Raw genomic sequence first — 27702 nt, 5'->3', positions numbered from 1 at the left:
TGGCTTTGGGTGCGGGTCCGATTGGTAGGGACCGACTGGCTTATGTCTTGGGGTTTTTTTTTTATTAGAACCGCCGCTATCCACGTTGGTCTGGAATAGATTATCGTGTCAGCGTATCTTCTCCCCTTGCCGTAGTGTCCCCGGTGGGAAGGTAATAGTATCTCCGTCGTCGCATCTGATTCCGGGATGTGGAGGTTGAGATCAGACCACCTCCCCCCCCCCCCCCCACCCCACCCCAGTGATTTCAGTTGACTTCTGCACTGTGTCAGTTGCAGAGCTGGTGATGAGTGGTTTGGGGATTAAGAGTTGCGCCTGCAGGGTGATGAAGTATGCCTGTCTTGACTAGCTCAACTGCTGCCAAGGATCAGATAACTGCGGTAAAACTATATGGGATCCTACTACTTACCTTGTCAATTTACCTTGTCAATTGAGGCCCTGGGGAACTGTTCAGTCACAGGATGAGAACAATTCTCCCCTCCCTCCTTTTTCAGATTGTTGGTTGAACACTGAGAATGGTTGAACACTGAGAAAGTAGGATAGCCGTTTTCTGTAATAGCTAGCTTCATAAACACATCAGACGGTAAGCTGATGAGATTGTGCTTCTCTGCTTCTGTAGATTGCATTTATTCATATCCATTTTCAATTTGTTCTTACCAATAACACATCACCAATGTTTTGAAATTCCGCATCCTTTCATGTCTCTTAAATTTGTTAGTTATTCGAAAAAAAATTGTTAGCCCCTACAGTTTGCGTCATGGTCACCCATAATGGCAATACATCATGAATTCCTGACAAACCTGCAACTAGTTCGAGAAAAAAAGAGAAGATCCTGGCGTTCTTTGCTCATGCATATCACTGAATGAGCCTAAACTATACGCAGCTTAAGCCTAAACACCACCCTCTTTTGCTGTATTCTGCATTTTGATATGTTTCACAGGATATATCTTCTTGTTTATTTCACATAAGATGCATGTGGTAAAATTGTTTAGTGCTTTTGTTTTATGCTAGCATACAATGATACTATAAAGCTTGTGAAAACAAAACTCTGTCAAGTACATTGCTTGGATGAAATTTGTTTGCTACTATGCATAAGTACTTTCCTATAATGTAAATGTCTTGTCAAACCGGGATATGCTGTCAGTATTCTCTAACTTCGACACTGGTATGTATTATACCATGTCAATTTCCCAGATGGAAAAGGTAGGATTTGTTTCTTATAAATAAATGCTACCGAAATATTACAATTTTAAAAGTTCTGCTTACATATGATATTTAAAACTGATAGTCACAGATATACCTTGAAAGACTGCAATTTTTAAAAAATGCCATAAGTATATAAATGAAAGTAGTGGCTATGTGAAAATTTTTGTCAGAGATTCTGTACCCAGTTACACCTGTTGCATGCTTGCATTGCCATGCAGGTTGCGTGTCACATGCTGATTTCAAGTTATACTATGTGGAAGAAACATTTTCAACTGGATTCAAATTATCACAAAAGTTCAGATAAACTTAAATCAGTGTGCAATTTCACTATATGCACCTATTTGTTGTAGCATGGATTTTCAAACAAAAAAAATGTTGTAACATGCAAATTTTACATGGTTACAAGTGTTTCACAAGTTTATTGCCTGACCATTTTTTGTCTAATTTATGAGCAGGAGGAAGGACCACAAGAAAGAAGTGAAGCTACATGCTGGGGACTGATGTATTTGACATGCCTTTGAAGGTACAGATAATAGCCTTTCGAATCTTTAACAATCCCATTGGAAAGGGTATATTAGAGTTGTTCCGCGTACTTAGATAAAATGTAAATTTCTAGTAACAGCTTCATTTTCTTATCATTAGTCCTTGTAATTTCTGGCTGTTTTATGTTTAGAGTTCACCAGTTTATGTGTCACCAATAAATTGCTGTTGATTCTATTTGGCCTCTTTTTTCTGGTTGGACCGTGCAGCTTAAGATACAGTAAGATTATGATTCCTGCTCCTGGTAGATGGTAAATCTACATGTCATTTGATTTGATTCTGACAAAGGTTTAAGATGATGATTTCTGCTCCTGGTACATGGTTAATTATTTGTTTCTGCACACTCTATGTTTTGCAGTTTCCAATGCAGTGCCACTTTACAGGACTCAAATTATCACAGAAGTTCAGATGGCTTAAATCGATATACCATTTTACTTGATGCTCCTATATGCTGTAACCTGCAATGAATGTTTACAAGTGTATCACAAGATCGCTACATAAACATTATTTGTCTACTTTTTGAGCAGGAGGTAGATCTACAAGAAAGAAGTAAGGTGAAAATACATGCTGGAGGCTGATGTGTTTGACATGCCCTTGAAGGTATAGAAAATATCCTTCCAAATCTTAGCTTAACGATCCCATTGGGAACAATATATTAGAGTCGATACACATGATTGAATAACAAGATGCAATGTCAAAGAAATCGTAAAATAACATTGCAGACTCTGTTATTTATTTTTGGGAAAAGTCCGGTTTACACCCTCCAACTATCGCAAAAGTCCGATTTTTAACCTTCAACTACGAAACCGGACAACATAGGCGATCCAACTGTCAAAACCGGGCAAATTTGGCTCCTGTGGTGGTTTTGAAGGTAGTTTTCTATTTTGTGAGAATTAAAAATATTCAACTTTACAATAAAAAATTTATAAGTAATTAATTTTAAGTCAAAAAATTATGAAATGGATATCAAAAGTTTTCTAAAAATATAACCTATCTATTGTCACATGACTTGTGAGCTATTCAGATCTAATTTTTTTATGTTCATAATATTTGGCTACTTACAGTTATGCCTCTTATATTTAATAACTAAGATTCAAATTGAGCAATAATAGATATTTTACAATTTTAGAAAAATTTTAGTACTAGTTTCATATTTTTCTAATTTAAAGTGAATTAGTTTTGATTTTTTTAAATCTAATTATATTTATTTAAGGGAAAAGTCTATTTTTCAACCCTGAACTATCACGATAGTCCGATTTTAGCCCTTGAACTACGAAACCGGATATCTTACACCTCCAACTAACGAAACCGTTTGAAAAAAAAAACCCTGGCTCAGCCAAAGGCGGTTTGCTACAGTAAATTTCCGAATTTCTAGAATTTCACACCTCTCTCAATTAAATAATAAAGAAAGCATAGTTAATATTGTCTAAAAATCATGATATTTTTTGGGAGGTAGATCAAAAGACAAGGAATCTATTTTGGCTAGATGTGCTACAATAGACATAAAGGAATTTGAATTATAAAATTTTAAAAATAGGTAGAATTCAAAATTCCTTGAATTTTCAGGTCAGCTAAACCTATGATAAAAATGCATTAAAATATGATAATTCATAATTTTTTATTTAGTTTAGTTAGGTACTTTTTATTGGCCCAAGTTCTATAGAAAATTCATAAATTAAAATTTGAGGAATCAAATTTGATTCAAATTTGAGCATTGCGAAGGAATTCAAAAACTTTCATAAAAACTTGGGCCAATAAAAAATACCTTATTAAAGTAAATAAAAAATTATGAATTATCATATTTTTATTTCATTTTTATCAAAGGTTTAGCTAACCCAAAAATTCAAGAAATTTTGAATTCTACCCATTTTTAAAATTTTATAATTCAAATTTCATTATGTTTAATGTATCACATCTAGCCAAAATAAATTCCTTGTCTTTTTATCTACCTCCCAAAAAATATATCAAGATTTTTAGACAATATTAACTATGCTTTCTTTCTTATTTAATTGAGAGAGGTGTGAAATTCCAGAAATTCGAAAATGTTACTGTAGCAAACCGCCCTCAAAACATCTTGCTACAGTGCTCAAGGGGGTGATTCGGACGGTTTTGCCAGTTCAAGGGCCTAGGTTACCCGGTTTCGTAGTAGGAGGTTGAAAAACGGACTTCTTGACTAGTTCGAGGTTGTAAAATAGACTTATCCCTTTATTTAATTTTAAAAAAATGCAAAACCACACAAGGGCCAAATTTGACCAGTTTTGACAGTTGGATGGTCTATGTTGTCCGATTTCGTAGTTGAATGTTGAAAATCAGACTTTTGCGATAGTTCGAGGGTGAAAATTGGACTTTTCCCTTTATTTTTCTCTTCTCTGAACTGTGAGATAAATTTCCATTACAATGTCAAGAATCATAAATTAACTGTTAATAATGGTGGTACAGTTGCACCTTATCACTACAGAAAAGGCGCCCCATAAATTTCAAGAGTCAACAATAATACTCTTTGGCTACATTTTCTTCTAATACTACCTCATTTACATTGCACACAAAATTTCAAACCATCACTGTGCTGTTTCTGACTTTATTAGGGATAAGTCTATTTTACAACTTCGAACTAGTCAAGAAGTCCGTTTTTCAACCTCCAACTACGAAACCGGGTAACATAGGCCCTCGAACTGTCAAAATCGTCCGAATCACCCCTCGATCACTGTAGCAAGTTGTTTTGAGGGCGGTTTTGCTACAGTAACATTTTCGAATTTCTGAAATTTCACACCTCTCAATTAAATAATAAAGAAAGCATAGTTAATATTGTCTAAAAATCATGATATTTTTTTGGGAGATAGATAAAAAGACAAGGAATTTATTTTGGCTATACGTGATATATTAAACATAATGAAATTTGAATTATAAAATTTTAAAAATGGGTAGAATTCAAAATTCCTTGAATTTTTGGGTTAGCTAAACCTTTGATAAAAATGAAATAAAAATATGATAATTCATAATTTTTTATTTAGTTTAATAAGGTATTTTTTATTGGCCCAAGTTTTTATGAAAGTTTTTGAATTCCTTCGCAATGCTCAAATTTGAATCAAATTTGATTCCTCAAATTTTAATTTATGAATATTCTATAGAACTTGGGCCAATAAAAAGTACCTAACTAAACTAAATAAAAAATTATGAATTATCATATTTTTAATGCATTTTTATCATAGGTTTAGCTGACCTGAAAATTCAAGGAATTTTGAATTCTACCTATTTTTAAAATTTTATAATTCAAATTCCTTTATGTCTATTGTAGCACATCTAGCCAAAATAGATTCCTTGTCTTTTTATCTACCTCTCAAAAAAATATCATGATTTTTAGACAATATTAACTATGCTTTCTTTATTATTTAATTGAGAGGTGTGAAATTCCAGAAATTCGGAAATGTTACTGTAGCAAAACCGCCCTCAAAACAGCTTGCTACAGTGATCGAGGGGGTGATTCGGACGGTTTTGCCAGTTCGAGGGCCTATGTTACCCGGTTTCGTAGTTGGAGGTTGAAAAACGGACTTCTTGACTAGTTCGAGGTTGTAAAATAGACTTATCCCACTTTATTAATCCCTCTTATGCTCTGTATTTCGTGAAACGTTGGTCTCTCTGCCACATTTCTTCATCTATTCATTTCCATTCTCATTCGCAGCCTTGCTCTCGCCAATTTCTTTCCTCTTTGCTTTGAGGAACTCAAGGAGATCCTGGAGTACAACATCACTGTTCTCGTTCCTCATTAGAACCTCAGCAACCTCTGCAGGTGAGACCATTACCTCCTCTATCAGCTGTTCAATTTCTGGGCACATGGCATGATTTTCAACCGAGTGGTAGTTCCTTGCCAGAATCCGGAACGACTCTGCAGTGCAGTACCCCATGTGGATGTGCATGTCCATCCTGCCAGGCCGCAGTAATGCTGGGTCAAGCCGCTCCCTGTAATTAGTGGTGAAAACGATGATCCTCTCCTCCCCGCTTGTTGACCAGAGACCGTCCACGAAGTTGAGCAGCCCAGATAGCGTCACCTGTTCAACAAAATTACCAGCAGCATTGGTAAGAAAGCTGTCCAGTCAACAAATGCAGGGTGCTTATCACATAGTACGTGGCTACGATTCAATCTAACTGATGTAGTAACATCTAACCTTGTCATCGTTTTCTTCTCCTGCAGAGCTGGACCTGGCACGTTTCTCACCATCTTCCCGCTGCTGCAGCTCAATGCTACAGTCAATGTCTTCAACCACAAGGATGGATCGGTTGCTCATGCCGACAAGAAGCTTCCGGAGGTTCGAGTTGCAACTGACCTCGGTCAGCTCAAGATCATATATGTCAAACTTGAGGTAATTCGCCATTGCGGCGATCAGGCTTGACTTGCCGGTCCCAGGTGGCCCGTAGAGCAGGTAACCTCGCTTCCATGCCCTGCCGATCCTCTTGTAGTAGTCTTTCCTCTTGACGAACCTCTCAAGGTCATCCATGACAGACTGTTTCAGCTTCTTGTCCATGGCGAGCGTGTCGAAGGTGGACGGGTGGCGGAGGTCGACGGCTGTCCAGGCGTCGTACTCGATCATGTGCATCTTGAGGCTCCGGTGCTGGTCCTTCATGGCCTTGGCCGTGGCGACGATGTGCGGGAGGTACGATTTGAGGGCCTTGTCCTTGTGCTTCTTGTGGAAGCTGACCTCGAACGACTTGATTTCGAGACGGCCCCTGGCCTTGGCGCCGGCGCCGGTGGTGCCCGCGGCCCTGGAGGCGGCGCCGGGGGTGGTGTTGTCCCGGGAGACGAGGCTCCAGGTGTACTCGACGCCGTCGTGGACGTCGACCATCTGCTCGCCCTGCTCCATGCCGACCATGATCCCCTGCGCCTCGTCGACGCGGCTGACGCGGAGGCGCGGCATGTCGGTGCTGATCCGGGCGGCGAGGTAGGTGCGCGCGGCGTCGTAGATCTGGTTGGCGGAGAGGCCCTCGGCCTCGTCGATGACCACCGTGTGCCGCGAGGAGACGCGGGACCGGAGGTAGCGCCCGGCGGCGTACAGCAGGTCGCGCACCTCGTAGGGGACCAGCTCGCTCACGACGCTGCGCACCACCATGGCCGTCGCCGCCACGGACGCCGCCGCGGTGATGTACTTCTCGTAGCTCCCGCTCGACGACGACATGGCGCGTCGTGGTATGCAGCCGTGATGCGGATGGATGTGAAAGGTTTCCAAACGCGCCGCCGCCGTTCGTGCTGGAGCAGAATAGTTTTTTTCTTCCCGGGCAAGAAGACGAAGAGTGAAAGAGTATAGAAAGGACAAGAGAAGAGTTGATATAGTTCACGGGCCTCACGGCCCTCACTGGTGGTTTTTTTTTTTTTTTTTGAGATTCTCACGGGTGGGTTTTGGGAGGGGTTAACAAAATTGGAACTCGTCGTCGTGTGGTGGACGGAGACAAATAGGGGAAGAGTAAGACGTAAGAGGACGAATCACGAAAGGCCTATGGGCCATGCATCCTAAAAGCCCATCATTTACGTCGGTTCGTTTCTGGCCCAAACTACACGGCCCTCGCGGCTCTACACCTCGGCAAGCTCCGGGTGGTCTGCTAAGAGCATCTTTGGTGATGATCCCTGAAACAAGATCCCTATCACTGAAAGCACAAATATTATTAAATTTTATAATATTTATTTTCATAGGGAGTCGAATCTAGAATCTAAGATTCTATCGAAACTCTTGTGACTACTAGACTAAAAAACAAGATTTCTACTTTATTGTTAATTACTCCCTAATAGTTTTTAGGGGTTTGGTTTTTTGCACTCAACTCCGGCAGGGCCTCTAAATCTTAAATCCCGTTGTTTGATTCCCATCCTAATTTATATAACCTTTGATTAGGTGGAACCATTCCTAGGTAGACTAGGTTCGTGCCCGTGCGTTGCTACTGCAAAATATTCATAGTGCATTACAAATAGCATTCAATGAATCCAATCCTGATACTAACAATCAGGAATGCTTGAAATTTACAAAAAAGAATACACATAATGGGGTGGTACACCTTTTATCTGTCTTGCACCGACTCTTAATTGCCCTTGGCCGCATTGCTACCACTTTTCCATCGATTCTTGATGGCCACCTTTCACTGTGAACGTCGTTCCCTACAGAACCGAACTTCAGGACCGGTCATGTCGTCGCTGTAGGTCACGCGGTTATATCGTTGTTAATGAAAAGATATAATATCATTGGTAGATTGAACGAATATAAAATATTATATGCAACAAAGCAAACTACCCTGCTAACTTGGAAACAAACCAACCTACTAAACAGGAAACAAACTGAGGCACGTTAGCGTAAAAAAACTCGACCGGCGGGGGAAAGACCGCCCCCACGGCTTTCAATTAAAAAGAGGCCAGTTGACCCCGGCCGAGAAAACCCCCGAAAGCCAGCTTCCGGGCTTGGACTGGCGGCACCTTGGCCCTGGGCCGGTCCGTAACCTTCATGGGCTGGGTTCCGTCGCCCACTGGGCCGGGCCGTAGCCACATGGGCCGGGTTCCGTCGCCCAAGAGCCGTGCCAAGCTCAACGGAAGCACAGCGAGGAGGTTTTTTTTTTCCCACAGGCGGGATAAATCCGCCCCTGTGGAGTGTCGCCGGTTGCTTCGCACCAACTGGGCTAACATCCTTAGGCACGTTAGCGTATCACGTATGAATATCTACCTCCAATCATATCCCGTCCTACTTGACGGTTCATTTAAATGGTTAAATTGTGAAACCTGAGTCATTAGCACACTGATTACTAACCAGTAGAAGAAATCAAGAAAGGCTGCTTCTTTCACATTGGAGCCAGCAATCGTAGTAGTAGTGAAGGTTATGACCGCAGCGGTGTCGTGGGTCAATCAGTTTGCAACCAATTTCAGTAAGAAACGAACATTAGCTTATTGCTTGATCGAAAAATATGTAATATCTAAAAAAAAATCAGAAGTATATTCAATCAACACTCACAGCTTCGAACCAGTGCTGCAATGCGAGCTTCTGAGCCTTGCCATCATTGAACAATCCCTTTCCAACCTGAAATGGGCACATCAATTTTAGTCCAGTCCTCCCATCTCTGAACGATTAGCTGACAAATCCTTCAGGAAAAAAAAAACTAAATCAGAAGTAGTATATTCAATCAACACTCACCGCTTTGAGCCAGTGCTGCAATGCGAGCTTCTGAGCCTTGTCATCATTGAACAATCCCTTTCGAACCTGAAACGGGTACATCAATTTTAGTCCAGTCCTCCCATCTCTAAACGATTAGCTGACAAAATCATTCAGAAAAAAAAAACTAAATTTGTACCTTGGCAGCTCGAGTTCTCACTCTTGACCACTTGGACATGGCGGTCTCCTGCTTCTCGATGTTGAAGGACATGGAGCTGCACTTGAGCAGCGCGAAATCCAGCAACTTCCATCTGTCCAATCGCAGCAAACAAAAACAAATCAGCATAGCAGCTTCCATTTTCACTCTTTCACTTGCACTCTCAAGATGCTACTGGATCAAACACACAACCCACATTGAATTAGCAGAGAATCATAAAACACTCATTAAGCCCATAAGAGAACAGACTGACCAAAATCTAAACTGAATTAGTCATTTCTGCTGCTATTAGCCAGGAACATTGCAGGCACAGCTGATGCAGGCTTATCATTGCTACCTGAAAATCAACCAGCCCATTAACTTATTCAGGCATGCAATGCTGCATTCCGTCAGAGTAAAAATACAATAACAAATTGGATACAACTAACCATGATAAGTCAATTGAAACGTTTGGCATTCACTTTCCAGACTTGCCACGGAGCCGGCTTTCCTATTTCAGCTAAGGTTGTAAAATTATCTTTATTAACTGTGATGTGCAAGTGCCTTGAATCTTGTTTGTTCTACGAACTTGCTATCTAGTTCTTTGTTTTTATTTTGAAATTCATGTACGCAATTTCTCTAGATTTCTTCATCCATAAAGCAGAGAATTCTTGAGAGTATACAAACAGAGCGCATCTTCTTAACTATTGAACCATTAATTAATAATTATAAAGTGAAAAACAAGATCTTCTGAAGATAATAGAGAAATTGGAGCAATGGATGTGTATCAACTTTATTCAACGATTGCATGATAATTAACTGGATTCAACGCAAGCATCAACTCATAAGATACCATAAGAATTTATCAATAGTGGAGAAAATGGTGAGGATATGCGATGGAGATAAGCCTGCAGAAAATGCCATTTGAATACTTAATTCAAAACAGACCAGATGATTTCAGTTCCTTAACAAGCATACTTACTACTTAGGAAATGACAAATTACAAGATATTAAGAATTAGATAGCAATAGCAACGAACACATGAAAGAAAATACTATTAATGCAATGTTATTAATAAAGTCAACAAGCTTACTTTTAGATAGTAGCTGACTATTAGAAGCATTTTGTTGGTTTTCTGCACTACACCAGGCCATATGAGTCACTAAAGCATCGAAGATGGAAACAGTAAAAGCATTCTGTGCAGAAACACATCCTACCATCTGTGCTTTGTGTCTTTGTGCATAACATTATATGTTGTGAGAATGCTTAACACAATTTGGCGTTACTAAAACCAATTTGGTGTATCACCTGAATATTATCCTCTGAAAACTGAACCTTCAGGTGCACCACATGACTACTGTTGTCATCTCCCAATCAAAGCTTCCCCATTCTCCTCTTCCCTACGTCAATGTTCTTGCGCTCCCCTATTTTGGCCCGCCTAGGCATTTTAGCCCGCCTAGGCGTCGCCTTAGCCCGCCTAGGCGGCTAGGCAGTGGTGACTCGCCACAACTCGCCTTAACGCCGTAAGAACATTGCCCTACATATACACAAAATTGAAAGTTACATTACAGAAATAAACATCCAAATATCCCAAACATAAATAATACGGAAGCAACTCTGATCTTTCTTCTTACTTGCTCTTCGATAGCTACAAATGCATGCAGAACTCCTCCTGAAATCAAGAACTTCCTGCAGGAACACAATAACACATTGAATCTGCATTTTTTGGATCAGTTTGATCCTTCCATAGTTGCAGGAAGGGGAGGACAACGAGTTTACCTCTCCAAACCTGACAGGGGGACAGGAATCAAGAACTCCCTGCAGGAAGACAAAAACACATCGAATCTGCATTTTTTTTGGATCAGTTTGATCCTTCCGTAGTTGCAGGAAGGGGAAGACAACGAGTTTACCTCTCCAAACCTGACAGGGGGGCTGAAATCAAGAACTTCCTGCAGGAAGACAAAAACACATTGAACCTACATTTTTTTGGATCAATTTGATCCTTCCGCAGTTGCAGGAAGAGGCAGACAACGAGTTTACCTCTCCAAACTTGACAGGGGGACTGAGAGTGGTCGATCTGCACTTGGTGGCGGGGGTAGACGCCAGCAAGGGTTCCAAGCTTGCCCATGGCCGCCTCCTCCTCGTGGCTGCGGTGCCAGCAAGGGTTCCAAGCTTGCCCTTCCTCCTGCCGGCCTCCTCCTCCTCGCGGCTGCGACGCCTCGCACAAGCGGACGGGGGTAGTAGGCGTGCCTGTCCTCCCGCTGGCTTCCGGCGAGCGCGAGGATGAGAGTGGCGGTGGCAAGCGGGTGGAGAGAGATGGGGTAATCGAGGAGGAACTCAGCACGAAGTCGGCGACCGAGAGGAAGGCCGACGGCGTCTGCGACCCGCCAGGGAGGCCAATAGCGGCCGCGAATCGAAGGCGAGCAAGTGGGTACGGCGCCCGCATGAGCCGGGACGGCCGGGAACGCGACCGCCCGCCAGTACCAACCGGCACCCCAAAACCCTCCCCCGCCGCGGCGGCCGGGCCCGAGCGGCGGCGACGGCAGTGGGGGCGGCTGCGGCGCGACGCGCACCTTCATGGAGTCGACGATGCCATTGATGCATCCTCCTCCCAGTTCCCTGCCGCCGGGAGTTCCGACTCCGGCGGCCTAGGGTTCCGGCGACGGCGATGGCGCGACGGAGGATGACGAGGCGTACCGCGAGGAGGCAAGGAGGAGATGGCGGCTGTGACGGCGTGACGGGGGCGACGGTGCGCGCCGCGAGGAGTAGCGAGGAGGCGGCAGCTGGGGCGGAGATAGCGGAGGGGCGTGCAGAGGCGCTGGGTAGGCAGCGAGATTTGTGGGCGGGCGCTGGATTGATTTGGATTCAAGGATGTCAGAGGCTGGACGAAGGGCCTCTTTGGCCGCAGCCCTGCCAAAGGGGGCAAAATGGAGCAGCTCCAAGCCCGGAGCTGCAGCTCGAGCCCTTAGCGGCTTCCACGCACGAGGCGAAGCCACGAAAATATGGCTCCGTCCGGCTCCGCGCGTAGTCTTCTCTCAGTTACCTTTTTTTTAACCCCGTGGTGCGAGCCCGAGGCGGAGGAGGGGCCGGCGGGCCGGCGGCCACCGGCAGGAAACCGAGGCGGAGCAGGTGGTGCAGGCCGCCGGAGATCGAGATCGAGACTGAGACGGCGCGCGAGCAAGCAGGAGGTCGGGATAGAGGCGGCGGCGCGACAAGGAGGTGGGCAGGCCGCCGGAGGGGAGCTCGAGGCCATGGAGGGGGGCGGTGGGAGCTCGAGGCGGGGGAGGGGGCCGGCGGCGGGAGATCGAGGCCGGGGAGGGGGCCGCCGGCGGTGGGAGCTCGAGGCGGGGGACGGGGGCCGCCGGCGACGAGAGCGAGGCGGGGGAGGTGGGGCTGCGGCGAGAGCGAGGCGGGCGCCGGGGGAGGGAGCCGAATGGATAAGGAGGGAAAAAAGAAAAGGGAGAGGAAAAGAAAAGGAGGGGGGAAAGAAAAGAAATCAATAGGAAAAAGAAAAAAGAAAAAAATAAGAAAGGGCAATTTAAACATTTTACAACCTCACCCTAACTGGTGGAGCTATTTTGCCAAACATTTTCCAAAACGACTTCAGCTCCACCTGAGAAGCCGCTTCACTAGAGATCCGTAGCCGGAGCTGTTTTTTTAAAGAGCCGGAGTTTTACCAAACGGACCCGAAATGTCGCAGGGGCGATGGACGCGTGATGCGGGACGACGACGTACGACCGACGGACGACGGACGAAGCGACGGACGAAGCGTGAAGAAAAACATCATACTTTTTAGTTGTATATATATAGAGATAGAGATTCCTAAGGAAACGAACCAGGCCTAAGGGAGTGCACAAGCAGACGCAACTTCAATGTTCGTGCATGTTGGGGTAGTACCCTGAATTTAGCCATGAATTTAGCCCTGAATTTAGTGCATGTTTGGGTCGTAATGGGTCTTATGAATTGGGTTTTGATACGTAGTATGTATAGGTGGTTAAAATAGGTTGTACTAGGGAGTGCGTGTGATCTGAACGAGGATCATGTGCTGGCACCCATTTCGGACTATGTTGCATGTATTATTGCTGATGATTTAGCACTATCTAAATAATGGAAGCTGAATTTTCTTTCAAAAACATAGGTTGTACTAAATAATGGGGCAGGATGGAGCGAGTTCTATATAAATACGGATACGGGTTGAGGTGGATTGGAGTGGCTTGAAATGAATAATTTGTGAAAAACTATGACTATATATAAATATCGGTTTCGCATTAAGAGCCGGACCTTAAAATTAAAAATCAAGGGTTCATACCATGAAATTTTATTGAAATTTACAGAAATTTATTGTAGATGACTCAGTATGACTGGCAGCTAGTCTATGCAAAGCAGTGTGGTTAGACCTACACGTGAGCCCCACGTTAAGAGTCTGACCCTGTAAATAAAATCTTGTGTTCACACTATAAAATTTCATCGAAATTGATTGAAATTTGTTGAAGACGACTCTGGTAGCTACTCTATGCAAAGTAGTGTGGCTAGAACTATATGTGGGCCCCACGTCAAGAGCCGGACCCTGAAAATAAAACTTCACGTTCACACTATAAAATTTTATCGAAATTGATTGAAATTTGTTGGAGATTACTAAGTATGACTAACAGTTACTCTGTGCAAAACAGTGTGGCTAGAACTACACATGAGCCCCACATTAAGAGCTGGATCCTGGAAATACAACCTCGCGTTCACACTATAAAATTTTATCGAACTTGACTGAAAATTATTCAATATGACTAGTAGATACTCTGAGCAAAACAGTGTGGTTAGAACTACACGTGAGCCTCACGTCAAGAGCCGGACTGAAGCGTCCCCTCATAAGAGGTGACTCAAATGTGATACAAATATCAGTCCCAGGAGGCTGATAACATATTTATTACATCAGATGGTACATCACCGTACAACTCTACGCGGTAATGGGCAATGAAGCACCACTATCGCGAGAATAACAACTAAAACCCAAACAAGAACGTGAACTACGAAGAGGTCATCAGAGTCTTGCGCCATACGAAACTTTCTACGGGTGACCATATCCACAGGCAAGGTTGGGTGCAGAACGGAACCCCTACTCAACGTTCTCGGGAATACAGTCTAGATCTTTCTCTGTAAAAATTAAGCAAGGGTGAGTACAAACGTACTCAGCAAGTCCAACCACACCCACGGAGGGGTACAAACAGAATATATACAAGATAAATCAAGGATAAAGTTAGGGTTTAATTTGCGGAATGCTAATTTTTATGCATGAGTTTATTTTAAAGAAAAAAAATTCTGAGCAATTATTTTGTACCGAGTAGCACGTAGGGTTGATCCATCTAGGATCTAAGTTTATAGGTTGCCACCGGACTCCTCGTCCGTAGTAGCACACGGCACAGCTGTCGGACACTTTTCCAAAACAACTCACGCAAATCCAACCATTCCCCAGAAGAAGTACTAGTTGTGTGACCAAACCGTAACTCGCCTAGTACTGTGGGCGCGGATATTCGAATAGATTTTATACTCTGCAGAGGTGTGCAACTTTACCCACAAGCGGGGCACCATAACACGAACACCTTAGTGTCAGTGCAAATCCCAACAAAATCATTACCCACCTTAGCTAGACCTGACTAGGCACCACGGAATCCATCAAGGGGTCATTGACCTATCACCGAGATTTAACCGGGGCATAAGTCACCGCGATCTTATCCCATCTCCTCGATCACTGTTGACGCTCTTTAGCGCCCCAATTTATGTACCGCAAGCTCACGGATCATGGTAGCTTTTCTCTTAGAGTGATCCCCCAAGATTTATCAATCCGTGGATCGACAAAGAACTACCTAAAATTTTCCATCTAATCTAACGGAACTATCCTAACATGAAGCATAAATTGCACATATAGAGTAAACGTTTGATAGATATGAGTGTTGTGTAAAGGTTGATCTCATCCATGAACATAGGCGTAACCATAGCAAAACCAAAGACATGACTAGGTCTATCGTCATCTAGTTGTAGTTCAAGCTAACGAGCAAATAAATCATGTATCTCAATCAATAGCATCATTAAATCAAAACCTCTCATCCAACCCCTCGGGAACCCTTCTACTCAGGCCACGCCCTGTCACGACGCTCCCTTTAGACAAAAGCACCCCGAAGCACGCTAGACGTGTCGAACCCCCTTGGGTAGATCCGGTATGAACTCCTAGCCACCATAGCTACAAGAACACCCCATGCAATCTATCTCGAGAATAGATCTAGTAATAAGCGCACCCAAGGCAAGAACGAAATAAAAAATGAGAGACATGATCGCTAATAGATTCAGAATACATAATTATCATTACTCACATAATAGATGTGTTTGGATCATCACCGCCGTGTGCACACCATCGATGAATCCAACTAGCTCATGAACTCTGCCATGGCACAACCACGCAGGGAGGCCATGGCGGCTAGGGGCGGTCTAAGCCATCTCCTAGACAACTTCGAAGACTTGCGGCGGCCGTCGTCTCCCTCCGGTCTTGGCCCTAGGTTTTCGTCGAGTTCTGGGTGGATGGATGCCGCAAGTTGAATAAGGTGCGAGCTATTTATGAGCCGAGAAAGCCACCGGTCAAAGGGGAGGCCGAACCGCCTCGGAAACGGGCTAGGTCAGCTGGCTCATGGGCCTAGGCCGGCCGGCCTACACTCTTTCGGGCCCGCCTCAGTCTCATCTTTCGCGTGTAGACTCCTCGCGTCTTCTAGAGTTTATGTCATTCACGATTGCACCCCTTTGGACGTCGTTATCTTGGAGATATCTTCGAGGAAAGGATAGGATAGGGAATCCTACCTTAAATCTTCATTTGTTTTACTTAATCCCAAAGTATCTTGATCTCATCTTCGTGGGCTTAGTCCTTTGGGCTCTCTTGGAGGATGGATGTGCATGAATGGGCTTCGAATTAACATGGGCTTTGGTCCTTCCTTTAGGCTTTGGCCTTTGTCTTTCTCCGTGTTAACGCTCGATCACGGGCCTCATCATTTCATGCTCCAAAATAGGCCAAAAACCTGCAAAAACAAAATTCCTCCAAAATATATGTGCAAATGTAAAAAATGACCAATAATTAGGCCGGGGTTAAGACGGTTAGTGATTTTAATATTAAATTCATGCCATTATCAAGGATAAACAAGGGATAAATGAGTACTTAAGGAGCGCCAACAATCACCCGTTGCTCTCAGCTCTCCTGATGGCTATCAGACTAACTAGTGAGGTTTATGCTAAGCTGTTGCCACATACAACGGTCGAGTGGTTTGCACGATAGTTGAGTTAGGCAAGATGACATATCAACTCGGTCCTTAATTGTGACAAGATGGATATCTCCCAACCTTGCTCAACCACACAGGTACGAGCACACCTTTTGAAAATTCACACAGAAGTGCCATCCATCTCATCCAAACTCATCTTTCTTTTAGTTTCCAAAAATTCCACATTCTCCCTTCCCACACACTCACACATTTTCTTTTTATAAAACAAGTTGTACCATGTTCAAGGTCCTAAGCATTCTAGCAGTGATTAACATCCAAATAGAATAAATCATATTTAGACATTAATCTAGGTGGTCAAGGAATTGTTATAACAAATCAAGGGGTGGCTATCCAACCATGTTTTCAGCAGTCAAAGCATATGCAGGTTTATAAAACAGGCCAATAGGTCGTGTTTATAAAACTGGGACAAAATATGTATCAAAGGATGAGATTGAACTTGCCGTCTTCGAATCCTTCCGGAAAGTCCTGCTCGCGGTTCGGGTATTCGGGCTCGGGCTCGTAGTACTCTCCTGCGTGTCCCGGCTCGTGGTGCTGCTCGGCAAACTCCTCGACGGGTTCTCCCTCGTTCACATCGTGATCTACGGCGCACACAAACAAATACACAATAAAGAAAAGTAAATAAAGGTTTTACCGTTGAGCCCGAATTGGGGAAAATGAAGATATAAAGATAGGAGGAATATTTTTGGGAGATTTTCTAATGGCATGGCCAAAATTATATTGGAAATGGCGTGGTCAAATTTTGGGGCAACCGGAGGATGTTTGGCGCATGAAATGATGAGTTAAAGAGGGGTTCAGGGGTTAAATAAGGATTTGGGGGCCTATTTGTAATTAGTTCTGGGAGTGAAAAGGACTTGATTAGGATTTCTGGAAATATCCAGGCTACTCTGAAAAGAGACATGGGTCTATCTAGAATTATTTTCTTATGGTGGAGGGGTCATTTCTTAGATGGGGAAAATATGAAAGGGCTTCCTTGGAAAAGGACTAGAGGGGGGGTTTCTTTAAAGAAACGAGGAAAGGGCAGGGGCCTCTGGGCAAATGTGCCCTTTCTTCCTCCTCTCTCCCGTGAAACAGAGGAGGGGGGCAGGGCACCGGCGGCCATGGGAGGGGGGCGGCGGCCGGGGAGAGGAGGAAAAGAGAGCGGAGGCCGAGGGGGTCTGATTCCCCTACTCACCTCGAGCGGAGGCGGCCTGTGGAGGGCGGGCGACGGTGGCCGGAGGGAGGCGGCGATGGTGGCTGTGGCGGCGGCGCTGGAGGGCTGGGGAGGGGATGAGCGGGGGTGGCCGGCGTTGTGGTGGTGGTGGGCGGCGTCGAGGGCCTATTTATAGGCGCTAGGAGGCGGTGGAGAGGGGGAGCGCTGGTGGCCGGTCGGCGAGCTTCTCGGCGGCCATTAATGGCGCCCGGCGTCGCGGAACGGCGGCGCGAGCGGTGAGGCGGGCACAGGGCGACAAGACGGGTCGGGCAGGGGCGCAGCGAGCATCTCGGGCGCGTGGGCGCACAGGGGCGCGCGTGCAGCGCGTGGGAGGCGCGCATGTGCAGGCAGCAGGAAGGAGGAGAAGGAAGGAAGGAGAAGGGAAGAGAAAAAGGAGAAAAGAAAAAAAAGAAAAAGAAAAGGAGAAAAGGAAAAAGGAAAGAGGAGAAAAAAAGGAGGCGCCGGCGGGATTCGCGGCGTTGGTCGCGAGCCGAGCGTGGCGTCGACGAGAAGCGACGCGCACGAGAAACGAGGAGAACAGGGAAGGTTTAAACGATAATTGATTTCGGTGTCGGGACAGAGATTGGGTTTGGTGTCCGAGCGACAAATCGCCGGATAAGATTCGAGCTCGGCGATGAAAAGTTTTTGAAAAAAATATTTTTAGCGAGTAATTTATTTGGGTGAATTTTCGGGATGTTACACGGACCCTAGAAATACAACCTCGCGTTCACACCATGAAGTTTTTTATTGGACTTGATTGAAATTTGTTGAAAATGACTCGTATGACTGGTAGTTACTCTATGCAAAACAGTGTGGCTAGACCAACACGTGAGCCCCATGTAAAGAGTCGAACCCTGGAAATAAAACCCCGCATTAACACTATAAAATTTTATCGAAATTGACTGAATTTTTTTTGGAGATGATTCAATATGACTGACAGCTACTCTATGCAAAATAGTGTGGCAAGACCTATAATATAAAACTTTTTTTAAAATAAATTCTTATTGAGTTGTAACCATAGTTTGACTAATAGTTTATTACATTATGAGCTGAAATGTTTGTGCTAGGTTGTTGTGTGGTGGTGGTGGTTTGGAATGGAGTGACTAATATTATTTTTCTCACGAGAATAAATTAGTGTGGGTATAATTTGGTTCCAGCCCATTTGCAGGGCTACCTGAATTCTCTTAGCAGAGTTTTGACGCGGCGTATTCATAATACTTGCTGTTGAGAAAGTACTTGCAGAATTCTGCTGGTGTACAATGTTAGGAACCAGTGCCTTTTATCGCTCCGAAAGCACAATGTTTTTAATACTCGAACAATCACATATTTCCCATTGTTTCTCTTTCAAAAAGTAACATAATTGCCGTTGGTCATTGTTAGTGTCGACACCCACTTCTAATTCCCATCTTCTGTTTCTTACAGAAATTGAGCTAGTGGTTTCCTATTTTAGACATCGTCTCCGTCATCCTCCTGGTTATTTGCACTGACGTGTTCGGTCTTCACACTGGCATCATTCAATTTTGACTTCAGAACATCGACAAGATCATGGAGCGCGACATCAGCGTCGTCATTCCTCATCAGAACCTCAGCAACCTCTGCAGGGGTCACCATCACCTCCTCGATCAGCTTCTCTATCTCCGGATACATGGCATGGTAGTCGATCAAGTGGTAGTTTTTGCCAAGGATCCGGAACGACTCGGGTGTGCAATAGCCCATGTAGATGTGCATGTCCATCCTGCCAGGCCGCAGCAGCGCCGGGTCAAGCCGCTCCTTGTAATTGGTCGTGAAGACGATGATCCTCTCCTCCCCGGCCGCTGACCACAGCCCATCAACAAAGTTGAGCAGTCCAGAAAGTGTCACCTGTGTGGAACATTCAGATTCTCGTCAGCATATCAGAATGTATCCAAGGAGGAAGTAATGGAATGAAGAAGAACAGGTGTTAGTTTATCTTATATATCAACACATGATGCATTCTGATGACTGCAAAGCTACTCACCTTGTCTCTTCCCTTTTCTGGGTCTGAAGAATCTGAATTGGTATCCTCCTCGCCTCCCTCCCGCTGCTGCAGTTTGATGGTGCAGTCGATATCCTCAACCACAAGAATCGATCGGCTGCTAATGCCGACAAGGAGCATCCTGAGGTCCGAGTTGCTCTGGACTGCGGTCAGCTCGAGATCATAGATGTCAAACCTGAGATGATTGGCCATGGCCGCGATCAGGCTGGACTTGCCGGTCCCAGGTGGGCCGTAGAGCAGGTAACCCCGCTTCCATGCCTTGCCGATTCTCTTATAGTAATCCTTTCTCTTGATGAACCTGTTCAGGTCATCGACGATGGACTGCTTCAGCTTGGGGTCCATGGCAAGCGTGTCGAAGGTCGATGGGTGGTGGAGGTCCATCGGAGACCAGACGTCCGAGCCCTCGTTCATGTGTATCTGGAGGGCTCTCTCTTGTTGCCTCATGGCCTTGGCCGTGGCCACGATGAACGGGAGGTACTCTTTGAGGGCTTTCTCCTTGTGCTTCTTGTGGAAGGTCACCTCAAAGGAGTGGGCCTCGAGCTGCTTGCCATTGCCGCCACCGCCACCGCCGGAGTTTCCTGTGGGGACGCTGCGGTAGATGTGGCACCACCTGAACTCGGCGCCGTCGTACACGTCGGCCATCTCCTCACCGTCCGCCAGGGCTACCGTCATCTTCTCGTCCTCGTCCATGCAGATGACGCACAGGTGTTGCTGCGCCCTTATGTTCGCGTGCCCCGCGAGGTAGGTCCGGATGGCCTCGTAGACATGGTTGTGGGTGAAGGTGTCGAGCTTCCTCTCGACGGTGATGGTGTGCCGCGAGGACACGCGCGAGCGCAGGTAGCTGGCGCCGGAGCGCAGCGCGTCGCGCACCTCGTCGGGCAGCAGCTCGTTCGCCACGCTGCGCACCAGCATGAGGGCCGCCGCGGCCGACGCCGCCGCGGCGAGGGCCTTCTCGTGGGACGGCATGGTGTGTGAGTGGTGAGCGAATTCACCCCTCGGCTCTCGATCTTGCCCTCTTTCGCTAGTGACTGGTATTCGAAGACGAGGCGGAGGTTGGAGGTGGGAGATGAGCTGAGGTGGAGCTTGCTTGGGGTACGATGGCAATGCATTTATGTGCGCGAGTCGAGTGGTGACCAAGTAATTGATTGGTGACTTGGTCAAAGAAGGGGACGGAGGCACACGGCCCGCCCGGAACAAACACAAGAGTGGTGACCAAGCTTGCTTGGGGTACGATGGCAATGCATTTATGTGCGCGAGTCGAGTGGTGACCAAGTAATTGATTGGTGACTTTGTCAAAGAAGGGGACGGAGGCACACGGCCCGCCCGGAACAAACACAAGAACCGTTGAATGTTGACCTCCTTTGCGCAATTGGCCTGGTTAGAGTGCTATTTTTTTTACGGTTGCACAGGGAAGTTTTAGTTTCCCTGTCAGTTTTAAGTTTTAACACAACAAACCGGAAAACTACCTATATGTATATGTGTAAACAGAGTCATTTTCTTACCTGGAGAGCTCTGTATTCGCTAGAAAATATACAAAAAAAGGAATAGCTCTTAGTATACAAGTACAAAGTAGGGTGGTGTTCCAGCTTCCACCATCACTACCGTGATCTTAGATTAGTGGCAAGGAGAAGCAGACCCGCGTCCGTTGGAAGGAACCGTTTAACAAACATTCCTTCCATCGTTCATCTTTTTTGTGAACACAACTTCGAATAGCATTTTGAATACGTATCGTAGATTTTTTTTCTTTAGATAGATTCCCGAACGCGTCCGGGCACGTGTTTCATCTCATCATGCAGCACACTGTAACGTATTTAATCCACCGAATAAAGTGTGGTGTGGAGGGAGTGGAAATAAATGGCTTCTCCGGTGTTCGCTTTACAACCTTGGCGTCCAAGCTTCCTCTCAACTTCCCTTTGTTTTTCTTTTCCCCTTTTTTCAGAGTAATGTGCACCACGACCGTGAGGGCCCCACATCCTTTGTGCTACGCAAGTAACGAAGCTTCGTGGATGTGTGGATTGTCCTCCGCGTTGGTTGAAGTTCCCAATGATGATTTTACGCTTTGGCCATAAACCCCGTAACCGCAAAAAAAAACATCACATCGAATGTTTCGACATATGCATGTAGTACTAAATGAAGTCTATTTATAAAACTTTTTGCATGGATGGGCTGTAAATCGCGAGACGAATCTAATGAGCCTACTTAATCCATGCTTTGCAACAGTGATGCTACAGTAATCATCTGTTAATTATTGATTAATCATGGATTAATTAGCATCATTAGATTCGTCTCGTGATTTACAACCCATATGTGCAAAAAGTTTTATAAATAGACTTCATTTAGTACTTCAAATTAATAAGATTCCAACGCAAAAAAATTTGCGCGTGGAACTAAACACGGCCTCAATAGTAAGTTTTGGAGTGAGCGGTCGATTTTTTTTCATCACCGTCACATGTGGGCCCAATGCTCCGCCTTCACTGTCCCTTTCTCACATCTGGATCTCGCGCTCCCGACCTCCCTTTCATTCCTCTCTCTCCCGGTCCTCTCCCCATTCCTCTGCTCCAGATGCATCCCGATGGGGCCGCGACGGGAGGAGCGGATCCCGACGGGGCCGGCGGGAGGCGCGGAGCCGACGCGCTACGGGCCGGCGGCCGAGGGAGACGCAGCGGAGACGGGTTGGCGGCGGGAGGCGCGGCAGTGCTCGCCCCCAGCACCGCCCCGGTAGATCTAGTTTTTTTTCTTTTTTTAATTCATTTTTATCTGAGTTTTTTATTTTTTATGTAAAATTTTTTTCTCTTGTAATTTTTTTCTTGAATTTTTTAATTTATTTTGTACATTTTTTTCAAATATTTTCTTGAAGGTTCCCTCTCCCCTAAATTTTCTTTGAAAAAATTCTGCTCTCTAATTTTTTTTCTTTGATTTTTTCCTTGAAAAAATTTCTTCTCCGAATTTTTCCTTGAAAATTTTGCTGCTGCTCCAAAAAAAATTGTTTTTTCTCTAATTTTTTTCCCAAAAAATGACAAAAAATTTCTATAAATAAAAAAAAATGCATGGTCGGAAAATCGACCGTAGGTCCCTACGGTCGACCGCAAATTAGCCTGTCCCGTTGAAGTTGCATGTGCTGGATGACGGCAAATGACAAGTACTTCTGCGTCACATGTTCCGTGAACCTGCTCCACCTATGTACCTTGAACCCCCCCCCCCCTCTTTTGTCGAAAAAAATAGTTCTGCCATTTCAAAAGTAGGTCGTCTTAGTTTTGTTCAAAGTTAAAAATTTTCTAATTTTAAATATATTTATAGAAAATATAATAAATGAAATCATTTGAAACAATATTTAAAAAAACATTTGATCTATTCTGTTGTTAGTGATTGTGATCTTTTGTAGGAGTAATTCTGTTGGCGAGCTGGGCCCATTCGCGGGCCGCTTTTCTAGCAGGCCAAGCCTAGATCCGCAACTAGACCCACGGCCCAGCCACAGCGCATCGGCATCGGCGTCGCCGGTCAAAATCCCCAACTTCATCGCCGCTTTGCCGCCGGCAGGTCACGTCTTCCCCCTCGGCGTCGACGGGCCAACCACCGCGAGGCGAAGGATGGCGCGGGTCGATCCAGATCCGGAGCAGAAGCGGGCGCGCGGCTGCGGCGTACGACTACGAGGCGACGCGCCGTAGGCGGAGTACTGCTCCGATGTCCTCGTCCCGCCGAGTTGAGCGAGGATTTGGAGGTGAAGCTACCCTCCTCCTTACATTCCTACGGGAAATCAAGAATGTACCGCCCCCATCCCCCGTGTAAATGGCGCTAGGCCCACCAGTCCTTGTTTCACGGCGAAGTGGCATGCTTGCTTCTGTATATGTTTCTGTAGAGACTATGTTGAGATGAATTGTAGTTTATCTTGCTAATTCCCCACATTTTTCCTTACCTTTTACCTAGGTATAGGTATCTCAACCAGGTAGTTAAGCTCAGGTCTTCTTGTTCTTAATGTTACTATTCTATCTGCTTCCGCTTCCGCAAGAATTATATATTTTCCATTATGTAGTGGGAAATGAAGGTTTAGGAGAAGGAGAAAATACATTATATTTTGCAGAGTCCTACACTCTTGGTTGATACAGTAATTACAAATTTATCTGGATGCACATTGGTAAAGTATCAGCACCCTTAGTCACTCCAAAAGCACAAGTTATTAATACTCAGACAATCAAACATTTGTCAATGGAACTATTGTTACTTTCTACATAATCTGCTAGTAGCAATTTCTTGTATTTTCTTTCTTTCCTTTTCTTTTGAGGGAAACTGCTTGGGATGTCATTTACATCAGTGCCTCTGTCATCTCTCTTCTCATCCAGCTGGTTATTTGCATCCTTGTGGCTAGTTTTAATTAGATTAGCATGTTCATCTTTGACTTCTGAAGACCAACAAGATCATGTTTCATCTTCCTCACTAGAACTTCAGCAACCTCTGCAGATGTCACTGTCCCCTCTTTTATCAGCTCCCCAATCTCTGATACGTGGCAAGTTTAAATTGTGTGAAATGCATGACCTCCGTGGGAAATGACTGTAGTTCCTAGTGCCGTAGGCTTCCCGCACTGTGCGGGGTCTGGGGAAGGGTTGTCTTTAAGCCCCAAGCCTTACCCACACAAATGTGCAGAGGCTGGGGCTCGAACCCGGGACCTTCCGGTTACAAACGGTAGGCTCTACCGCTGCACCAGGCCCGCCCTTCCTGGGAAATGACTGTAGTTGAATAGCAATATAGTACTGGTATAGTGGTATGCACTTTCCAACATTAGCATTTACAAGACAATGACATGTTTGCAGTTTCATATAAAAAGCCATATGGATTCTGCATATTGTAATTCTATATACATGCTATTATGGCGGTACTAACAGAACTCTGCAGACACACTGCAAGTACCAATGCACCTGATTGATCTACAATATGCGAATCCCAATAGATCTCCTGTAGGATCTATCCCAATATATGCTTCCACACAGGCCGCAAAATGCTTTCTCTTCGTTTCCAGTTTTCCACATTTCGGAGGGAATTGCACTGGGCTCTATTTTTTGTCACTATCTCTGTTGTCTTCCTTCTCATTCAGTTGGTTATTTGCTGCCTTGTGTTCAGTCTTGACCTCATTGGTTTGTATCACTTTTGACTTCAGATAAGCGACAAGATCATGGAGCGCAGCATCAGTGTCATCATTCCTCATTAGAACCTCAGCGACCTCTGCTGGTGTCACTGTCACCTCCTTGATCAGTTTCTCAATCTCTGGATATGTGTCATGGTAGTCGATGGAGTGGTAGTTGTTGGCAAGGATTCGGAAAGACTCTTGGGTGCAATACCCCATGTGGATGTGCATGTCCATCCTTCCAGGCCGCAATAGTGCTGAGTCGAGCCGCTCCTTGTAATTGGTTGTGAAGACAATGATCCTTTCTTCCCCACTTGTTGACCACAGGCCATCAACAAAGTTAAGCAGGCCAGACAGTGTTACCTGTTCAGAATATCCAAATTCTCATCAGGACATGTGAGGAAGCGTTGGAATCAAAATGAGATGAGATATGTGCCCAGTATGTGTTCTGAATTCAAAGTTACTGACCTTGTCTTCTCCCTTGTTTTCTTCTGTAGAATTCGACTTGTCATGTCCCTCACCTTCCTCCCTTTGTTTCAGATCGATGGTGCAGTCAATATCTTCAACAACGAGAATGGACCGGTTGCTCATGCCAACAAGAAGCCTCCTAAGGTCTGAGTTGGAATTGACCTCAGTTAGCTCGAGATCATATATGTCAAACCTGAGATGGTTGGCCATGGCTGCAATCAGGCTGGACTTGCCGGTCCCAGGTGGACCATACAGCAGGTACCCCCGCTTCCATGCCTTGCCGATCTTCTTATAGTAATCCTTTCTCTTGATGAACCTGTTAAGGTCATCGATGATGGACTGCTTCAGCTTCTGGTCCATGGCAAGTGTCTCAAATGTAGATGGGTGGTGGAGGTCAATTGGGGACCACTCGCTCGAGTACTCAGTCATGTATATCCTGAGAGTTCTCTCTTGAGCTTTTATGTCCTTGGCTGTGGCCAAAATGAACGGGAAGTATGATTTGAGGGCTTTCTCCTTGTGATTCTTGTGGAAGCTAACCTCGAAGGACACCTCATTCGGACTGCCACTGCCGTTGCTGGAGTCACTTGAGTTGTCTTGGCAGATGAGGCACCATTTGAATTCCGTGCCTTCATAAACATCTAGCATCTCCTCTCCCTCCGCCATGCTGATCATCATCTTGTCATTCTCGTCCATGCTGCTGACCCGCAGACGCTGCTGCAGATCGGTGTTGATGCGTGTTGCGAGGTACGTCCTCACTGCATTGTAGATGTAGTTGTTGGTGAATCCGTCATTCTTCTTCTCGACGATGATGGTGTGCTGCGACGATGTGTGCGAGCGCAGGTAGCCGAAGCCGGAGATGAGCATCTGGCGCACCTCGTACGGCACCACCTCATTCACCACGCTGCGCACCAGCATCAGAGATGCCGCGACAGATGCTGCGGTGGTGAGGGCCTTCTTGTAGGACTCGAAGGCCTTGTCGTAGGACGCCATGGTGAGCAGATCCTTGGCCCCCTCTTGTTCTTTTCCTCTTGTTCTTTGTTCTTGATGTGGGGTAGTGAGTGGTATGAGAGGATGAGGCTGGCTTGCTGAGGAAGGAGGGGAAAGGAGCTGGTGTTGAATTGGGGGTGGAACCGTGGAGCTGGGCTGCCATATTTATAGGCGTGAGTTGCGAGTGACCAAGTGACGGATGACTTCGTCAAAAAGAATAGATTTTATGCTCGTCCAACAACTCCCATGAGCATGGTCTTACGTCAGAGAAAAAGATGACGTCACATTTAGCACAAACCTGGGTTTGTGTCCAATTGCAAATGGAGCTTTTTGAACAGGCCTTTCACAGATGAAGCGCACTAACATCCTTTTGGCTGCTGTTGATTCCTTCCAGCGTTGATCCTATAGTGAAGCCCACTTTGAATAATATCATATTCGTGTTCAGAGTTCACACACTGTAATCCTTGAAAACTAACCGAATAAAGTCATTTCTTGTTTATAGAAAATAAAAGTAGTGGTGGTGGCTTTAGTTATTTCCTTGGCATCCAAGCTTCCTTCTGAAACGGAAATCTTTTGTGCAGAGTGCTGTGCGCCGCAAGTTTCCTCCTGCAACTGGAAGTGGAAGAAGGAAGCTTCTGCCGGCAACGCCACGCCGTCCCAGGGTCATCGCTCCCGGCCGTTTATCCCCACTTGCACCCATGGACGGCACGCGGTGACCGAAACGAGGTCATGTGCTGGATCGTGTCCCGTGGCGAGGAAGACTCGTCGAGGTGCGATCAGCAGACCAGACCGCCGGATCAGATCTGAGCAGGGGCGGCAGATCGGAAGCAGCCTACGACGAGATGCAGGCTGGAAAGCGGCCAGATCAGATGTTTGTCCGTGTCTTGCTCCCGAGTCCCGTGCCAAGCCTTGTGCAGTAGATTGGCTTAGACCGCGAAGTCTAGTTTTCAAAAGGCGAAATAGCAAGTATCAAATAGTCCATCTAAGTCCTTCAACTTTTCATATTGGATCAAAATGATCCTTAGGCTGATGTGGCATGCCATATATTAATGTCATGTCAGTTTTTAGTTGTCCTTGGATGAGTAAATATGTTTATTATGTCTCATTTAACCCTTGTTACATCCAATTATAAACAATACTTTTAAGTGGATTTGATAGTAATACAAGAAACCTATGTTAATGACTCACACCACAAAATCTTATATCTAATAATAAATAATACCTAGTACACAACCATTATAATAGGTATGATGAAAAAGGTGAAAATCTACTATTTTATCATGCTGACTCATTTAAATGATGCCCTTATTGCTGACATGGCAAGAACATACGGTATGTCAAGTCAGCATAGGGACCATTTTGATCCAAAATAGAAATTTTAGGGATTTAAGTGGCCTATTTGATAGTTTAGGGATAAAAATGACGCTTAGAGTAAAGTTCAGAGACGTAAATGACAATTATGCCTTTTCAAAATAGACCGCGAAGTCAAAAGCCGCCCGCCTGACGTGTTGCGTCGCCATACGCCGGGTTTGGCTCCTGGCGTCCCTGTGGTTGGTAGCAT

At 45.2% G+C, this 27702-nt stretch overlaps 3 protein-coding genes and 2 long non-coding RNA genes across 13 annotated transcripts; 1 reads left to right on the top strand and 4 right to left on the bottom strand.

The window, feature by feature from the left end:
* Positions 1-5235: 5235 nt before the first annotated feature.
* Positions 5236-7025, bottom strand: LOC120664455 (AAA-ATPase At3g50940-like). Its single transcript, XM_039943697.1, has 2 exons — positions 5907-7025; positions 5236-5789 (listed from the first exon to the last, which is right to left on the bottom strand). The coding sequence occupies exons 1-2, from the start codon at positions 6909-6911 to the stop codon at positions 5397-5399; spliced, it is 1398 nt and encodes a 465-aa protein (XP_039799631.1). The 5' UTR covers positions 6912-7025; the 3' UTR covers positions 5236-5396.
* A 607-nt stretch (positions 7026-7632) lies between these two features.
* Positions 7633-12018, bottom strand: LOC120664454. 9 transcript variants are annotated; one of them, XR_005670895.1, is made up of 12 exons: positions 11095-12013; positions 10965-11003; positions 10834-10872; positions 10689-10743; positions 10363-10591; positions 9908-9962; positions 9504-9565; positions 9329-9412; positions 9058-9169; positions 8901-8966; positions 8520-8786; positions 7633-7915 (listed from the first exon to the last, which is right to left on the bottom strand). It is a non-coding gene; the product is annotated as an uncharacterized LOC120664454 (long non-coding RNA). The 9 variants fall into 9 exon arrangements; XR_005670894.1 differs by having other exon boundaries at positions 9504-9962; positions 11095-12018; XR_005670896.1 differs by lacking the exons at positions 9504-9565; positions 9908-9962 and adding an exon at positions 10148-10189 and having other exon boundaries at positions 11095-12011.
* Positions 12019-18818: 6800 nt separating this feature from the next.
* LOC120664453 (AAA-ATPase At3g50940-like) lies at positions 18819-20763 on the bottom strand. Its single transcript, XM_039943695.1, has 2 exons — positions 19553-20763; positions 18819-19416 (listed from the first exon to the last, which is right to left on the bottom strand). The coding sequence occupies exons 1-2, from the start codon at positions 20534-20536 to the stop codon at positions 19003-19005; spliced, it is 1398 nt and encodes a 465-aa protein (XP_039799629.1). The 5' UTR covers positions 20537-20763; the 3' UTR covers positions 18819-19002.
* Positions 20764-23032: 2269 nt separating this feature from the next.
* On the top strand, positions 23033-27328 carry LOC120664451. Its single transcript, XR_005670892.1, has 5 exons — positions 23033-23288; positions 24720-25125; positions 25227-25898; positions 25995-26145; positions 26723-27328. It is a non-coding gene; the product is annotated as an uncharacterized LOC120664451 (long non-coding RNA).
* LOC120664449 (AAA-ATPase At3g50940-like) lies at positions 24282-26593 on the bottom strand. Its single transcript, XM_039943693.1, has 2 exons — positions 25155-26593; positions 24282-25049 (listed from the first exon to the last, which is right to left on the bottom strand). The coding sequence occupies exons 1-2, from the start codon at positions 26142-26144 to the stop codon at positions 24615-24617; spliced, it is 1425 nt and encodes a 474-aa protein (XP_039799627.1). The 5' UTR covers positions 26145-26593; the 3' UTR covers positions 24282-24614.
* Positions 27329-27702: the final 374 nt, after the last annotated feature.

Source organism: Panicum virgatum, chromosome 3N (genome assembly GCF_016808335.1).
Source record: "Panicum virgatum strain AP13 chromosome 3N, P.virgatum_v5, whole genome shotgun sequence".
NCBI classification, from domain to species: domain Eukaryota; kingdom Viridiplantae; phylum Streptophyta; class Magnoliopsida; order Poales; family Poaceae; genus Panicum; species Panicum virgatum.
Note: the sequence above shows the minus strand (reverse complement) of the source record. Positions and strands in the feature narration are given on the sequence as shown.

Excerpts from the sequence above, each read along its gene's own strand:
- LOC120664455 (XM_039943697.1), bottom strand. The coding sequence starts at position 6,911 with ATGTCGTCGTCGAGCGGGAGCTACGAGAAGTACATCACCGCGGCGGCG. Across the intron at positions 5,790-5,906 it reads GAGAAGAAAACGATGACAAG|GTGACGCTATCTGGGCTGCT; the intron begins GTTAGATGTTAC and ends TTTGTTGAACAG.
- LOC120664449 (XM_039943693.1), bottom strand. The coding sequence starts at position 26,144 with ATGGCGTCCTACGACAAGGCCTTCGAGTCCTACAAGAAGGCCCTCACC. Across the intron at positions 25,050-25,154 it reads AAAACAAGGGAGAAGACAAG|GTAACACTGTCTGGCCTGCT; the intron begins GTCAGTAACTTT and ends TATTCTGAACAG.
- LOC120664453 (XM_039943695.1), bottom strand. The coding sequence starts at position 20,536 with ATGCCGTCCCACGAGAAGGCCCTCGCCGCGGCGGCGTCGGCCGCGGCG. Across the intron at positions 19,417-19,552 it reads CAGAAAAGGGAAGAGACAAG|GTGACACTTTCTGGACTGCT; the intron begins GTGAGTAGCTTT and ends TGTTCCACACAG.